General features: G+C 37.5%; 1 protein-coding gene across 1 annotated transcript in view; it reads right to left on the bottom strand.

The window, feature by feature from the left end:
- The window catches only part of IL17REL (interleukin 17 receptor E like), a 45,981-nt gene that overhangs the window by 12,228 nt on the left and 15,535 nt on the right, over window positions 1–18,218 (bottom strand). Inside the window, exons 2-9 of the mRNA XM_051609185.1 lie at window positions 15,478–15,505; window positions 8,649–8,798; window positions 8,097–8,206; window positions 6,659–6,773; window positions 5,044–5,088; window positions 3,233–3,372; window positions 2,999–3,070; window positions 1,068–1,122 (exon numbers count right to left, since the gene is read on the bottom strand). Coding sequence (XP_051465145.1) covers window positions 1,068–1,122; window positions 2,999–3,070; window positions 3,233–3,372; window positions 5,044–5,088; window positions 6,659–6,773; window positions 8,097–8,206; window positions 8,649–8,798; window positions 15,478–15,505 — 715 coding nt within the window. The remainder of the gene's footprint in view (window positions 1–1,067; window positions 1,123–2,998; window positions 3,071–3,232; window positions 3,373–5,043; window positions 5,089–6,658; window positions 6,774–8,096; window positions 8,207–8,648; window positions 8,799–15,477; window positions 15,506–18,218) is intronic.

Below are 18,218 nucleotides of genomic sequence, written 5' to 3'. Positions count from 1 at the left end.
ATTCTATAAGAATAGAGGTTAGGACTTTATACTGCAGATGGCAAACAGGCTTTGCTTTTATGACCTTGAAGCCAGAAGTGACTACATCACATAGACATATAGCTACTTGAGCTAGCTTGAGCATCGCCCCTGCAAGTGCTTATTGCATTAATAGAGAAAAAAAAAATAATAGCTTTTAATTTAGTCAAGCTGCAGTCCATTGCCAAAAAGGAATGGTAGTGTCATGAACACTATATTCTGCCACAATAAAATAAATCAGATATGAAGGCTAGGCTAACAAAAGAGGAAATTGCTTCCATTCTAACACAAATGTATCAGCCCTGCAAAAATGTAAAAGGATTGCAGCGAATATCTATGTAGTTTAATGGAGTTCAGATGCTCTGTTATGGGTTGGTGTTTTTATCCTCTCTCATGCTTGGTTTGTTGTTTTTTGTAATCAAATACTAAAATCTCTTCTTAGAATAGTGGGGGTGGGGGGAAATATTGTTTTACTTACGTTGGACTTAACACAGTAAAACACATTTTCAGGCTACACTTTTTTCTATCTGCCTGGTAAAACTTTCACTAAAGACCTATACAATTTGACGATCTCTGTTTCAGCCATCATCTTAGACCAAACTCTAATTTTGCTGGAACACTCTGTGTGAATAATATGCTGTTAAGTATGGGAAGTCCCATATGCAATGATCTGTCTTCCTTTTCAGCATGCTGTTCCCTCCTTTATGCTGGGTGTCAGACACTTTCTTCAAATCCCTCTTTTAAGCCCTCTTCTCACATCAGCATTTCAAAGCTTACCTCAGTGTCTTTTCTTCCTTCTGGCCTGTTTCTGTGTGACTTAAGAAAATGTGGGAAATTACTAGAAAGTTATTTAGTGTTTATGTTGGCATGAATTTTGTGAACAAATTGGTCTGAAAGTAAGTTAGTCTACCCACAGTATAACAAACCCATCTGATGATTTCTTTGAAGTTTAACAATGTATAGTTTTCATCTTGGATTAATTTCAAATTGCAACATTCACCGGAGCTGCTGAAAATCACTCACATAAAGAGTAATCACACAATACTTGCCATTTTCAAATGGGCAAAGTTGTAGCCTTCTTGCATCTGGAATTGCCACCCAACCCTGCAACACAAAAAGTGACTACTCGCTAGAGATTCTCAGAAACACCAGTTTTTAACATTTCAGACAGAATGTGACAGAAAAATTTTCCACCAAAGATACAGACACTCCCTTTATTAGAAAGCTTTGGAAATATTTTTTTAAAAATATGTTTGGCACTAAGTATCTATTTCATTCTTGATCATTAGAGGAATTGGACCTGATAAACTTAGGCCATCCCTTCTAGCCTTTCAAAGTGGAACAAAAATTAAAAAATCCCTAGGCTTGGAAAAGGCCTTGTGGTTCAAAAAGCATACTAAGGTATGTGATTTTAGGTCTCTAGAACATACAAATCCTAGTGTAACTAAAGTACTCAAATTACTATTACAGTAACAATATAAAGATGCAGCCAGTGCAGCCAGTGGAGTCTACAGTGCCATCCAGCACATCCCAAAGGAGTCATCTGCATGTGGTCAGTTGAGTAACTGACTGCATTAACTAGAACTCCACTGACTATAAGAGTTTGGACATCTAATTCAAATGTAGATATCTACATCTGGACATCTACATTTAGGTATCTTAGTCCACAAAGTAAATCATACCCCAATACTGACTGAGAAACTAGTTCACGTAGTATATTTGTATCTTACCATGATAATTTTAAATTGGTTTAGTGACTTTTTCTTCTTTTTTATGAAAGGTACTCTAAAATCTCACTTCTAAGTTTGGCAAAAAATAAATAACTCTGTACCAATCCTGAATATGATAATGCTATGAAGTTTGTCCTCCTTCATTCTTTGAGCCAAGAAGGGTTTAGCTTAAAAAATCTGTTATTTCCCCTTTCAAATTACTCTTCTGAAATATATTCAGACAACAAACCTATTTTCTCTTTCTATGTGTTTTCCCAGGCTAGTGAAAACATGTTCTTTCAATCTCCTTTATAAGACTCTCCATTCCCCAACCACTCTAGATTTTTAATTTATATCTTCAATTTGAACTAACCTTTCTTGAATATGGATACAAGAATTGCCTATATTATTTCAAAGAAGACCTTACCCATAGTTTCCTGTTAACTTGGAATAACCTAAACACTAGACCTTTGTTCACATTTACATCATGTAAGCATGCTAATTTAATCATCCTATGATAAACTATTACACCCAGATCTGTTTTCCTCCACTATTATTTCTAAATGAGGACTTGCCTCTTACAGCAAGAATTCTTATTAGAACAAGTGCATGAATTTACACTTATACATTAAACTTCATCTTCCTTTAGTTATTTCACATATGAAGATCTCTAGTCCCTTCCAGTTATCCTAACCCTCTTCCATTTTGGTTACACCTCTCAACTCCATTATCAGCCAATCTCACTAACACATTCCCTCCCTTTTGTGCCCATGTCACCAATCAAAAATATTTATATAAGAATAGATCTAAGCGTGGTCCTTAAATAACCTTCCTACTAGCACAGCCACATTCAACAGTAGTCAAGATAGCCCTCTGGCTAGGTATTATCTGCCATGCAAATCTTGTTCTCACCCTCAGTTTCCTCAATTCCTCATTTAGTTTCCCATGCAATACTATACCAAATGCTATGCTGAACTTCAGTCAGATTAAATTTTCTGTCTTTCATTGCTTGTAAAAAATCAGTCAAATTAATCTTACACAACACTTCCCATAAATTAATGTAAATTGTACCCCATTTTCTTACCTCTATGCTTTAATTAGTGTTTCCTAAAATATCTTCTACATTTACATAATCATAAGGTCAAGCAAGCCTTTGTCAAAAACTTAAATCTAGAGCCTTGCTCTAAAGATATTTCCTCCTTTCTTAGCACAAATCCCAGATAAAATTACTTTAATCAGAAACACAAGTATATACCAAATTCCAGACTTACCTCAATGCAAAGACAAGGTAGTAGCTGAGAATATTTCAGAGAAACAGATTTTAAAGATTCCTTCCCTTTTATCTGAAATGAAAAAGATGGCTATGAATTCAGGACAGTAAATTACTTTTATAAAGCTAAATAAAGATACTGAAAGATGTTTCCTGTAACTGTGAACTCAATGAGCATTTCCATAAACAATTCACCTCCTATCAGTTCAGCAAACTGTTTTGAGCTGTAACTCACCACAGCAACTGTGCCTGTGTCTTCACAGGTAAACCATTTGTGGCACAGACGAACATAATAATCTTGATCTTGAAGAAAGTTGGATACATTCACTGATATTATTTTCCTTGCCCTGTCTACATTATAATCAAATTTTCCAGCTGAAAAAGAAAATTCAAGGATTAAATTGTCACATCTATTTCTTTGTTACTTTATTATTTCTGATTTTGCTATTTCTTTATAAAAGGCACAGAATGTGTTTCATATCATGATGGAGATTAAATTCAACATTTATAGATTCTCACCTAGTATGTTTTAATGCATTCTTTTTACATCCTGGTATTCCTAAAGGTATTTGTTATGGTTTGAAGGGGGCACAGACTAATTTTATGGTATTGATATGAGGACCTAGAGAGAGGGTATTGTTTAGGATCCCAAGGGATCCCAGGCAGAACAGAGAGAGGTCAGTATTCCCTCCAATTTCCTGCAATATCGTATAAAAGCCAGGAGGGCGGGGAGTCCCCCAGTTCCTGCTCCCTTTTTCTTTGCTGCTTTGCTGCACTTGAAGATCTCAGGAAGAGGCCCTTGCTCCTTGTCTCCAGCTCAGTGGGATCAGAATCCACTGGATGCTAGAAAGAGCCTTGAACCCTTTTCCCAAGTCAGGTCTGCCACGAGGGACTTGGACACCTGTATCAGAGACCACTGGAATTGGTTTTGTATATATTTGTATACTTTTCATTATTACACCACAAGTTAATGTCCCTTCCTCTTTCTATTAAACCTGTTCTAGTTTCAATTTCCAACCTCTAAGTCTCTCTTCCTTATTCCCCTTTTTAACTTCCCCTGGGAAGGTAGAGGAGAGTAATAGAGATCAGTTCTGTCCTCTGGGTTTTGGTTCATCCTGACCACTAAACTGAGACAGTATTCTTATTTTACGAGATACGATGAATATAAAGAGCAAATTTAATATTACTCAGTTTCAAATTACTACTGGCAAGACTTAGAGGCGAGGACACTTAGAAATTGTACTTCAATCCTAGTACTTGAAATTTTATATAGTTAATTTATAAATACTTGAAATATACACACTAATACTACTACAAACACCGATTATCTCAGAGTTGCAATTTCATTACATAGTGAATATGTGCAACTATGTTAGACAAACACAATAGGTGGTGGAATCTTTTAATCTTTTAGGATTTTTATATTCATGGATGTGCCAAAATCAGGATAGCAGTTTGGCAAATTAACTTCAAGCTATTTGTGAGGCCTGCCTATGGACGAAATATAAAACCAGGAATCCAAAGTACATGAAGAGGACACAAAGCTATTTCCAAAAGTTTAAATATCAAATAGGTTGTCAGTATCTTTATCTGCTACCTAACATTCCCAAGTCAATAGAAACACATTTTCCAGAACATTACCTATCAATTACATGATAATTATAAGTAGTAGTAGTTATAAATAATCATTTTCCCCTGCTTATTTAGCTATCACAGCATGATCAGAGCTGGAAGGAACCTCTAGAGACCATCTAGTCCAACTCCCCTGCTAAAGCAGGACTGCCTAGAGCACATTAGTCAGGACTGCACCCAGGTGGGTCTTGAGTATCTCCAGAGAAGGAGACTCCACAACCTCCCTGGGCAGCCTTTTCCAGTGCTCTGTCATCCTCATAGTAAAGAAGTTTAATCTCATATTTAAACAGTTTCCTATGTTCCAGCTTGTGCCCGTTGCCTGTTGTCCTGTCACTGGGAACTACTGAAAAGACTCTATGAAAACATGTAATTGTGTAAAGCACCAGCCTTAAGTTATATAGAAGGTCAGCTCACCCGAACAAGCTGGAATATATTTTCCCACATCACTGTTTCTGCAATCTGCAAAATAAAACACAGAGTTTCCTTCAGTGCTACTTTACTCATATAACTGTGTAAATTAACTGCCAGATTATCCAATAGCTTCCCAAAAAGACACCTTTCTATTATACCCCTCAGTAAAGGCAGATTTACATTCACTTCTAGATAAACAGCAAAAAAAGAAGTGTCCTTACCACACAGATTATATCACAGCTTGCCTTAGGAGCTATCTCACCAGTGTGGGGTTTCTACTGAAAAACCCCATCAGCAGTTTAAGGCAGTAATCTAGGATATAACACTACATGTTTTTATGTAGTACCTAACAATAATTCAAGTAAGAATAATAAAAGTAATCATAATTTATGTTATTATTTCCTTGAAAGCTACTGCTGTTGTTTACCAGGCAGATTCCCCTGATATAACAGTTGTGGTTTTTTGCTATTCTGACTCTACTCTAGGCAAACAAGGAAACATCCTATTAAGCTCCCAGGGTGCTTACCAGAATTAGAGGCCAGATGACACTTTCAGAATGGATGTTTGTATAAAACCTAAATCTTGATTTAAGAACACTAAATAAGCTCCTAATGTGCTGCTTACCCTTTTCACCTCTTCTTGCTTGTCTCGGTATTAGAGCAGCACTTTGCTCTCATTTCTTCTAGTAGTTCTTTACCCCAGAGAAATACTTTGTATTTTCATTTGTTTATTCACTCTTGTAAAGTTGCTTTCCCCCTCTTTATTTAGAAAGTACATATCTACTGCAATAGTGAATTGAGACTTAGCAAGACAACAAAAGGATTTTTAAATTTAAAAAAAAAAAAAAAGGCTTTAGTCCTATTGAAGTGTGAAAGAGCCACAATGTGTCCCATAATGTGTGCAAGGGATGATTCTGTACCAAGAGGCAAAGGCAAAACCCACACAGCTCCAGGCTCTGGACATGAGAACACAGGACAAGCCTGAGCATGGGACAAAACAAGGGGTTTAATTTCATTTTTTTGCACCATCATTTGGTGCACTTGTCTCCACTAGTCACACTGTATCTTGGCTGGACCACAGTGTTGGATCTGTTCTTATATGCATACATACAAACAAACATGGAAAAATGCCACCTTATCTTATCCATTTACATGAAAACAAGCAATGGAATAGATAGCTAAAGAAAATTAAAAGGAATTTCTTTACACTTCCTTATTAAGCTTTCCTCAACCTCAGAAACCACCTGTGGCCTATCTATGAGGAGAAGCAGAGGTTCCACAGGCGGCACAGAGGGCACACAGCACTGAACCTGCAGGCAGAGAACAGCACGTGCCAATCACAAGAAGGCCAACTAGGACAAATGCATAGTGTAGTTCAGTTTTTCACGTACTTTTAGATGTAAACCCTGGTCTCTGTTTTTTATAGCAAGTCAGACTTTCATATGCACAAAATTAATCATTGACATGTAGAATAATACTGGTCTTGACTTACATGATCTACCATCAGTGACATCAGTGTATCCCAAACTGTGATCTGGCTTCACATTTGGGGATTTTTTGTTTGGATTTTTTTGAAAGGATGTTTCTCGAAAAACATCTGGTTTAAGATGTTTTCCTACCTTCAACATAGTATTCCTGACTCAGCTTGACTTCACAGTAATTTGGTACTGTTTTCATGGTCACATAGATGTGTTGTGCTACATCGACTTCAATGCAATTGAATTGTACCTGTACCTGTTTAAAACATTTATAAAATCAAGTTGGGGTGTGACTTCCAAAATACATTAAAAACCCTGGTCATCATATTTAAGCAAGCAATATTATTTGTTTTGACTTACTTATATTTACAGGGATCATTAGGCAGTTTCAGATACTGTAGCATTAAGAATGTAAAAGAAGCAGATACTACTTAAGGAAAGAATTTCAGAGTATCATTCCTTCTAATCCAGGATGTTGATATCTTTTTCACTTCCAGAAATCTGAATATCTACAGACTATCAAATAATCCTAAAAGCATAGAAATACAGTACAAAAAGGTCTTTCACACTACCAAAAGTTCAAGTTTGTAGGCATTTTAAAATTGCAAAGACTTGCAGAATAGGAAAAACAAATCTCTGGTTAAGCATTTAATGGCAACTTCAGCAAATTTATTCATTCCAACTTGTTATAATGCATTTGGAGAGTAAAACACGTCACCATTCCAGTCACTGAACTGAGACCAAAAAAAAGTCATTAAATATGTTTGTTAGTCTTGCCTATAAACTTATCTTACTCAAAAAGCTACCAGCTGTTCATTGCTGTCCCTGTGTTGCTGATAAGGGTGTTTGATCATCAAGAAATATAGAGTGTAAACTGCAATTCCACTTTGGGAGGCAAACTTTGTTTCACATGTGCAATCAATATAATATTTACAAAGCACATAAAGTAACACATCTTGTATGGGATTAATAAAAGTTATTCACCAGTAATTGAAAGCAAAAATTCATCTATTTTAAACAGTTGGTCAAGGATAGTTCTTTTTTTTTTTTTTTTTTCCAGTGCAAATTTAAATAACAAATACTTCTGGATTTAGTTTGGTAAAAATGTGTACTCTGCTATGGCAATTATTACCATGAGTTTAGGGCAGATGTGCACAAGTTCTTAGGCACTTGGCTGTCTTCTAGATGTGTAAATTCTATTCACGTAGTTGAACGTAAATGAATCATATCTATGCAATTAAAATCCCTCTGGCATTCTGCTTCCTAGCAATTGGAGTCACAAAGGCTTCCTCAAAATTTAGTGGGCACAAAAAGAAAGCTAGAAAGATTGATATTAAAATTAGGCTCTGCAGAGGCAGCTTCTCTTGCAAAAAGGTAAAATGTATGAAAATTGTGGATAATTGAATGTATAGGTTATACAAGGACATTTTGTTATAGAGTTTAATTTGACAATGCTGAAGCATACGTTTCATTGCATTTTCCATAAAGTCAGTAAGAAGAAAATGAGAGATACAAAATATATTATTTTCCAAAAACACATAAACATATAAATGAAAACCAACCCAAAAAAGGGGTTTACCTTCTTTCCATTAGGCATCTTGGTTTTTTTCCTAGCAAATCTCACATTTGTGCACTGAGATTGCTGAGTGTCCAGGGAAAGAGAACATATTTCCAGCCCACGGATATTTTCTGAAATGAGTCAGGAATAGATTTCAAAAATACAATTTGAGCATCTTAAAGAAATTAAAATACACCATATTGTAAACTTTTCTTCTAAGTGAAAGGCACATGTACTTTACCTCTGTTAAAAAAAGAGGCATTATATATATCCCACATGTGGGCATAGGAACAAGGATTTAATACAGATTGTTATAAATTAAAGTTGTAATTATGTAAAAAATTGAAGTTGTAATTATGTACATTCTTATGCAAATAAAAAAATAAACCTGTTAACTCTGAGCGAAGGGTGTTATCCTGGTTTGTAGTGAAATGGTTTCACAACAAGTATCTTTCTGACATAATTACATGAAAACAGCTTGGACACAAATATTGCAATATGAAACAAAATTTGGCTGAACAGCTATAAACAAAAAGCAAACCAAAATTATTCAGTAGCAAGTCTGCTTCCTACCATCCAGACTCAGAGTTCCTTTAATGTTTAAATGGAGAGAGCATGGGCTTCCTTGGACACATTTCATCACTGTTGAGATCTTCATACTTTTCAGTACCATAGAAGATAAAGATGCAGGAGCATCATGGCAGAAGCTGTTGAAAATGCCACCTGCAAAAGCAAACATAAAGACAAAGAAATCTCATCGTGCACAGGACACCTGGGGGAGAGAAAGTGCCAAAGGTGAAGCTCCAGCTCTATTGAAATCAGTAAGAAAGTCACCATTGACATGAGCCAAGCCAGTACTTTACCTAGGACTTTCACATGGCCAAGATAGCTAGTTGGCTTCACTAGCAATGCAGGGAGGTTGGAAAGAAATACATTACAGATGGAGTTGGATAATAAATTTTCTGGTTTAGGGAAGTGTTAACTCATAAGAAGAAGGAATCACACTTCTAACAGTTAAGGCTAGCAGAGCACGCCTAGACTAATAGTGTTTTTAAATAATCAGATCTGCTAGATCATGGCTAGAATAATAGGGTTTTTACACTTTTTTTCGAAGCCATTACCTGTATATTGTGAGCACTATCATAGGTAGTATTTTGTTTTTAGAATTGGCTGATGCTCTCAACTGCTGTTAAAATACCATCTTCACACAAGAGGGCACCATTGCATTCCTAGTCGTGGACAAATCCCCCTCACCTACAGGATTTCCTTCTTCAGACCAGAATAGGAATAGCAGGATAAGTATTATCCAGGCCTTCTTCAAGGTGTAAACAGTAGGCACAGATCACAGCTACTATGTCTCATCTTATTTTCCTATGCAAATTGAGTCATCCCAAAGCCTTAGGACAACGGTTTGCACAGTTGCCTTCTGTAAGCTAATGTAAAAGCAAAAATAACAGTCTTAAAGCCCCAAATCTCATCAGTTAGCCATATTTAATCTCTTTCTATTTCTCAGACTGACATGCACAGAAAACAGTTATTTATTTATTAATTGATGTTGATAGAGTGGATTTAATCCCCCATGCATTCCTTGCGCTTCTTGTTTGTAGTCCCGAAGACTAAGAGTTCAAGAAACTATCAGAATCAATAGCCAGGGAATTGGGTTTTGGTCCCTTGGCTTTGTTGTGTACAATGAAGCACACTTTCATTTCAGCTGTAACTTCATCATAGCAATTCCTTTGAAATATTTCTTACCCTTCTGACTTCAGTGCATAGCATGCAAGTTAACAGACACCCAAGTAAAACAAAAACATTTCACTTCACATTCTCCTCCCCCTGGGGAGAGGCTGAAAGAACAAAAAAACAATTGATTCTTATTAGTCATACTGCTGAGCATACTCCTAGGAGGAGTTCAACTAGTATGGCCCAGAGCATAATATGAAACAGCAGTGCCACAATACTGTTCTTGCCATAAAATACAGGGTAACACTCTTAAGTGAAATCATCAGAAGAACATACATCCCTCAACATCTAGCCAAGAACTGTTGTCAAGCATTGGTGCCCATTGACTCACATGGAAGACACAATCAGTTCTCACAGGTGAAAGGTAGCATATGGAGGAGGAAGAAAGGCAAAGCTTATCCTTACTTACCCTCCAATGAAGGAAAGTACTCTAAATTTAAAGACTGAGAGTATATTAACCTGCACAGGACCTCTTTCTGTATTGAGAGATTCTCACTTTCAGAGTCCAGTTGCAGCTGAAGCCCATTGCCAGGGATTCAATACATGCAGGACATGCAGAGAGGCTGACATAAATGTGGAATCTTGGCTTGAATCTGTCAGGCCCTAAGGTGTCCTCACACTTGCTGTCAGGAAAAATAAGTCCTGCATGCTACATATCAGAAGTCAGAAAAGACAAACACTTCACACCTGAATCTCTACTCTCTTATCCTAGTTTTGTGCCATGAAGCATCTTTTGAAGGCAATAGGATATGCTGATATGAACTAAGTGGGAAACAATGGAAAAATAAGGACACTTTACCTCAACTGACAGTAGACTCGATTCTCAATCATCCAAGGCAATATTGGTAACAAGAGAAGACAATTTGTGCAAAACAAAGAAAATACAGATCACTCAAAATACACAAATTAGGCTTTAAGAGTGGTGAGCTACACTGACTGTTGAAGAATTGTAAACATGTATCCAGAAAGATGTGGCAGCCTTAAAAAAGTTTAGTCACAGCAGCCAGATGTGAATACTATATTCTGTGTTCCAAGAATGGGTGGTGTAATAATCCTGAAGGTATCTCAGGATGGAGAGTTATTGTACAACACCAAATTAATCCACCCACAGTTAATTGGGAGGTTATTGTATTGCAGAACTACCTTATAATTATTACTAATAATGTGATAGGTTATTATTAGTTTTAGCTCTGCCTCTGCTCAATAAGGTATTTTCTTGACAGCATGACATGACTTGCAGCTGTGGCTACCAAGCAATATTCAGGAGCAACAGTTTCTGCTTAATTAGTTGGTTGGTATAAATTTCTTCATCCAGGAATCTTACCTATCCCCATGTCTGTGTTAAAATTATATAAGGGAAGAGCAATCTGTATATACATACATTGTCAAAGCTGACAGTTCACAAAATATTCTCTTTGGATGAGTCTGACCATATTATTTGACCCTATGTATTTTTAGGAGAGACTGTAATGACTTAATTGAATTCCGTCCTCAGTTATTGCTGTCTGAGATATGGAATTATCAGATGTCACAGGCCTGAAATTTTCTCAGGAGAATCCTAAGTCATACCTAGGTGCATTACTGAAATAAAATCATTATTAGGCAGATGAACAAACAGTTTTAGGGATTACTGTCTGTCCATAAGCAGGGGAACTGTCTTCCTTGATCTTCAAACAGAGAACAAATAAGTAATACACTGGATAAAATGAAATTACTCATTTTACTTTGGAGTTTTTTCCATTAATTTCATTATGCATTTTGAGAAATGCAAAAGATGCTGCAAAACTCAATAATAATTTCAATTGATATCATGCATGAGGTTATTAGTTTTGGATCACAATACGTATATGATACAAGGAAGAGCTGACAAAAATAATTTTCTTTCTATAAATCATCACAGTATGAGACTCATTTCTGACTAATTTTTCAGTAAACTCTTTTCTTATCATATTTGAATCCCCTCCTTAGTTTCCTCTGGAACACACACCTCTTTCCTTTTCTCATGAGTAGTTTGATCTATACCCTAGAAGATACATCTTGATACACAAACCACCTGCTGAGTAAATCTTGCCTAAATTTTATCTTTATGAATTATAGCTGTAATTAGCCCTACATGAGAAAGGGATTGTTGCTGTAATAAGATTCCTCAATTATCGACACATATAAACCCAGGCATAAAGAAGCCAAGAATCATTATTCAGCATGTAGACACTTTCCTTGTACTTTTGCCATCAACTCAACCACAGCAGATTATATTTTTATCTGATGATGCAGCAATCAACCCAGAACTGTCACGACAGCAAAACACACCTCATGTACACTTGGATAATAGGAGCCAGAGCTGAGCAATGAATATGCAATAGAAATTATTAGATGAATAATCTGAAGCCTCAGGCAAGAAGGTTAAATTGAAGAACATTAAAAAAATTGCAGAGAAAACCCATTAATAACTTAATAACAGGCCCAAGCCAACACCCAACAGAAAATTCTAACTGCTTTTTTTTTTCTCTTATATTTATTCCTTACAATAATTGTAAAAAATCTGAACTATTTACGATACTGTCAGTGCTAAATCTCTGAGTGTATCTAAAGCACGATAGAATTGCTTCATTGGAGCATAATTCCATGAGTATAGATTACAGCAGCATTTCAAACCTATTTGCATATAATTTACCACAGTATCTGCTGCATCTGTGCATTATGATGATGCAACAAAATTGATAAACAAACTAGATATGCTCTCCTAAGATAACCACATGGTACACTTCAGTAAGTAAATACCAAAATTTGCTGGTTAAAAGTACTTAAACTGATTATGAAATCAATTCAATTTCAGGATGATAGCTTAACTTGCACAATAGAGTAAATTAGAAGGGTTTTACAGTTGTACATTCAGAGAGCATTTCACTCCTTCAAGGATAATGGCCAACATGGTGACATACCGTGTCAAATATATTTGTAGAGAATGTAAGGCTTTTAAAATTAATTTACTGTTGATATCAATGCCTGGATATATTACAGTGAATTTAAAATACTACAGTAGCCCTTATGTACTACTAATAGTCTAGAAGAGCAGGAGGGAAAAGTCAGAGTCAAAGCCACATGGTCAAATACTACTGAGGTGATAACTGCAAATCTAGGAAATAAAGCCATCTTTTTGTTGCAGCTATAAGCAACTACTGCAAAAGTGCTCTATAATACAGTTAAGGTATCTTAAGGTAATTTTGCCTTAAATAATAAATAATTAAAAGAATGTCTATAGAAAGGGAAGTATGGAAATGAGCGAACACCCACTGTTGCACAAGTGAATTACAATGAAGACTAAAAAAATGTTTTTCATCATCCCTATAAGGCTGTCAGCCTACACATTACTCGTATTACAGATAGCTACTAAGTCATTTTTAGGCAGCACTGTAAACCTACAATCAGCTCTGCTTCATGTACGTCACCTCGAAAGACAAGGATCTTCCATTTACAAACTCTTCAGAGCCCAAAGTCAAAATCCCACTAAGAGCTAAACATCTAGTTTAAGCTTAAGTACATCATCTAAGTACCTCTGGCAATAAAGAGAGAGGGAGAAACCCTCTCACCTCCCTCCCAGCACATAATTCACCTTGTCCTAAGATGTGTGGAATGAATCACCACCTCGTGGTACCTGCAGTGAATCTCCACTATCTAGATCTGCATTTGTGTAATAACCAGTACAGATTTTAACTTGTAACCAACAGTATTGCAGGTCTCCTCTCTGAGACCAGGGCTGAAGAGTTTGGTTTCCACAGCCTGTGCTGCCCAAGGGCATGAAGGCATGCTTCAGCTAGGCAAAGGTCAATGCCCCTGTTTCTCTTCTCTTCTACAATTCCTTTGACACAGTTTGTGTAACTAACAGCTCAGCTGCCTAATCCAAACAAGATTCATTCACAGTCCTTGAACCAGCCACAGACGGTTCACTCTGCTCATTGGTAGAAAGCTAGAGACTTTTTCAGGTGAGACTTTGAACTGCATTGCTCCCATAGCCATGTTCCTTCTCTCCCCCTCAACATATGTCCCATAAATGCCATGCTTTGAGAGTCAGACTTGTGACAGCTGATGATCAGCTCATACCCCACACCACAGCATCAGCATCTCACACTTGTGGCTCAGCTCTACAGCTTCTCCCTGTCTGTGGATGTTCTGCCAGGAAAGGCACCGTGCAGACAAGCAGGGCTCAGAGCTGGGCCTCTGGCTAGGATTGTCCTCTCACAGGGGACTGCATGCAAGGCAGCTGCCTCATACTTCCTTGGCAGGTGACTGTACACACTGGAGGAGGGATTGATGGGGGCTTCATAGTTTTGGGGCGGAATCTAGTTGGAGGCCTGTGACTAGTGGAGTCCCTCAGGGGTCGGTATTGGGACCGGTGTTGTTCAACATCTTCATCAACGACCTGGATGAGGGTATAGAATGTACCCTCAGCAAGTTTGCTGATGACACCAAGCTGGGAGGAGTGGCTGACACACCAGAAGGCTGTGCTGCCATTCAGAGAGACCTAGACAGGCTGGAGACTTGGGCGGGGAAAAACCTGATGAAGTTTAACAAGGGCAAGTGTAGAGTTTTGCATTTGGGGAAGAAAAATGCCATGTACCAGTATAGGTTGGGGGCTGACCTGCTGGAGAGCAGTGTAGGAGAAAGGGACCTGGGGGTCCTGGTAGACAGGAGGATGACCATGAGCCAGCAATGTGCCCTTGTGGCTAAGAAGGCCAATGGCATCCTGGGGTGCATTAGAAAGGGTGTGGTTAGTCGGTCAAGAGAGGTTCTCCTACCTCTTTATTCTGCATTGGTGAGGCCACATCTGGAGTATTGTGTCCAGTTCTGGGCCCCTCAGTTCAAGAAGGACAGGCAACTGCTGGAAAGAGTCCAGCACAGAGCTACAAAGATGATTAAGGGAGTGGAACATCTCCCTTATGAGGAAAGGCTGAGGGAGCTGGGTCTCTTTAGCTTAGAGAAAAGGAGACTGAGGGGTGACCTCATCAATGTTTACAAATACGTAAAGGGTGAGTGTCAAGAAGATGGAGTTAAGCTTTTTTCAGTGATGACTAGTGATAGGTCAAGGAGTAATGGATACAAATTGGAGCATAGGAGGTTTAAGGTGAATATCAGAAAAATTTTTTTTACTGTGAGAGTGACAGAGCACTGGAACAGGCTGCCCAGAGAGGTTGTGGAGTCTCCTTCTCTGGAGACATTCAAAACCCGCCTAGACGCCTTCCTGTGTGATGTGCTCTAGGTGACCCTGCTCTGGCAGAGGGGTTGGACTAGATGATCTTTCGAGGTCCCTGACAACCTCTATGATTCTATGATTCTATGATTCAGCTCATTCAAGAGCCTGCATTGTTACTATAGGCAATAATAATATGTTGAAGAAATAAAAAAGTATGAAATGATTAAGCAAATTCTCCCAGTGACTATCTTTGGTAAGGAAAATTATAAAGCAATAATACACATTCATTAGTAACCTATTATTTATCAGAGCCTACCCATTTTCAGTGTTTTGTACAAGGAAACTGGTGGCAAATACCCTGTCAAATGACAGGGCTTGGATGTCATCAGGAAAGTGGATTTATTATCTGCAAAAAATTATTTTCATCTTCCAAAAATAAACATAGTAAAAATGCAAATTATGCATACTCACTGGAAGGTTTGCTTTTACAATGAATCCCCTGCAAACAGAAATGAAAATATTATGAAAGTTAATATAACAATCAAAATTAATATTGATTAATCATTGTGCACAAATATAAACATACCATAAGCAAGTAAACATATTCACAGTTCACAACAGAAATAATTTTTTAATTTTTTTCAAATACAGTGAAAATGCACATCACTACTGTATATGACAGCCTTATACATATCAGGACATAATACCAGCATTTTCCTTATTTTTCTGTATATCTATAGATATGTAATTGTTATAACAAGTATAAGAGTTCCACCAAATACAGACATCATTCTAACAGGTGCTGCCGTTCACACTGACCAACAGCTTGTTTACTGTTTTGTCAAACTTTACAATGGACTGCTTGATACCAGGGCAAAGAAACCAAACAATTTTTAATGGATGATATGTAGAACACAAATAATATTATATTATTTTTAGATCATACTAGGCAAATAGAAAGAATTATTACAGTAATTTCAAATGAAGTTTAGAAATAAGACTCGTCTTTTTATTTCTGAGAACTATCTGGCTCAGAATCCTGAAAATGAAATTACTACAATACTTACCATTTTCAAGTGGGAAAGTGTTTTGACAAGAGGCAAAGTGAACCTGACACTGAGATTTTAACAGGTTTCCAGCTGTCTTTCAGACAGACTACATACCTTTTTCCAGTAAAATAAACACTTAACCATACACTAAAATTCTGCACAGTATAAAAATAACAAATCTTACTTTGAATACTATGCATGACATTCTAAAGAAAGGCGGTTACTTAGTCAGTACACACTGTTTTCTGCTGTTTTGGCATTCAAGTTTCTGACATAGCACTTATACCAGTGTTCTTTCATATACAGCAAATATTTTCTTCTCAGTTTTCCTTTAAAATCAGTGTTTCAGTCTCAGAGATAATTTTGTCACACCTACAAAAGGAGCAGGCACCATCCGCTGCTCTCAAATGGATTGGCAGCTTTCGGCCCTTTAAAACATTTTAGGATCTTGTCATTAAGCCAACAATCTGCAAGTTTTAGAGCCAGCAAAAGTCTCTCAGTGGACATTTGGAACTTTTCAAGTTGAGAGAAACACAGAGGCTGCAGCCTGGGTAAGCATTAGTACATTGTAAAATAACTATTGCTTGGTCTTCCATAAGGCTTTCATCTACAGGTGATTCTGTCCTCCTCATAAACGCAGCTGTAGAGCAAAATAATAGTGCTGCAGGTGAGAAATTACAGCATGTTAGCTACCCTGTGACAGATGCCTTGAATACCTGAGAAGTGTGTTTTCTGTCCTTCAGTGCTGCTTTTAAGCTTTTAGCTAGATAAGCTCGTTTTTTAAAAAGGCTTCAGAAAAAGAGTCACCAGTATCCAACCTGTATTAGTTGTAATTTCTTTGTCCTTTTGGCATTTTTATTTTTAATAATCACTTATAGAGGTAAGTTTTACAACTGGCAATTTGTCACTATGATTCATAAAAGTGCAGATGCATAAAAGGTGGTATTTTAAGTCATTATTTATAATTATACAGAGATGGTCATATATGTTCACAGCCTGAAGATTATAAAAATTAATCATGATATTGTAAAATAAATTACTTTGGATTCCTCTACACAATCCTGCACCAACACTCAGAGCAGGGATTCTAAAGGAATTCACACTTCTTTACATAACTGTCCTATAACTGGGCTACTTCTATTTCAGTGGTTTCATAAATTCCTCCAATGCCCCCAAAGAACTGAAGAATGTAAGCTGATATGACCTCATTTCTGTTGCAAAGTGTTCATAGAAATATTTGTCATTTAATTATTTCTGCCTACCCCAAAAAAAGTTTCATTGGTTGTTCGCTGATTCTCCCAATGCAGATTCCTCAATAGAAAGGAGAAGACTATATTTTTCTGAATAATTCAGTGCAACACTAAACCAATAAAAGTGGAACATGCCAGTTCATATAAAACTCCATTGGAAATTTAACTGCTGTCTCAAAGCTCTAATTTTGAATTATTTCTAATAAATCCCTGCAGGAGTGTGCAGGACAATTAAATTGAGTCTCTCTACTTGTGGTTCTCCATGGCCTTAGGGAGTAGAATAGACAAATATAAAAAAATACTGCAAAAAAATGAATGAGTTAGGGAGCTAGCTTTCTTGTTGAGAAAACCTAACTGTTGGATCAAATACTTGCTGAGCTACTGCTTACTGGAAGAAATTAATCTCTCGTGAGATAATTTAGCAAATTAGTTCTGTAATTCTTAACGCCCCATTCTGTAACCAGACTATTGAAAATATTTTGGCTAGGTGGCTTGAAAGAGTCCCCAGTTGCCAGTCAAAATTTCTTAGTACATCATCTTGAGTCCTGCACTTCAGCCACAACAACCCCCAGCAGCACTACAGGCTTGGGGAGGACTGGCTAGAGAGCTGCCCAGCAGAGAGGGACCTGGGGGTTGACTGGCAGCAGCTGAACATGAGCCAGCAGTGTGCCCAGGTAGCCAAGAAGGCCAACAGCATCCTGGCCTGCATTAGGAACAGTGTGACCAGCAGGACCAAGGAGGGGATCCTGCCCCTCTGGCTGGCCTTGGTGAGGCTGCATCTCGAGCACTGTGTGCAGTTGTGGGCACTGCAGTGTAGGAAGGACACTGAGGTGCTGGAGAGGGTGCAGAGAAGGGCAGCTAGGCTGATTAGGGGTCTGGAGAACAGGTCTTATGAGGAGAGGCTGAGGAAGCT

This window comes from Apus apus, chromosome 1 (genome assembly GCF_020740795.1).
Source record: "Apus apus isolate bApuApu2 chromosome 1, bApuApu2.pri.cur, whole genome shotgun sequence".
Lineage (NCBI taxonomy): Eukaryota > Metazoa > Chordata > Aves > Apodiformes > Apodidae > Apus > Apus apus.
The sequence above is the reverse complement of the archived record's forward strand: the minus strand, read 5'-3'. Positions and strand labels throughout refer to the sequence as shown.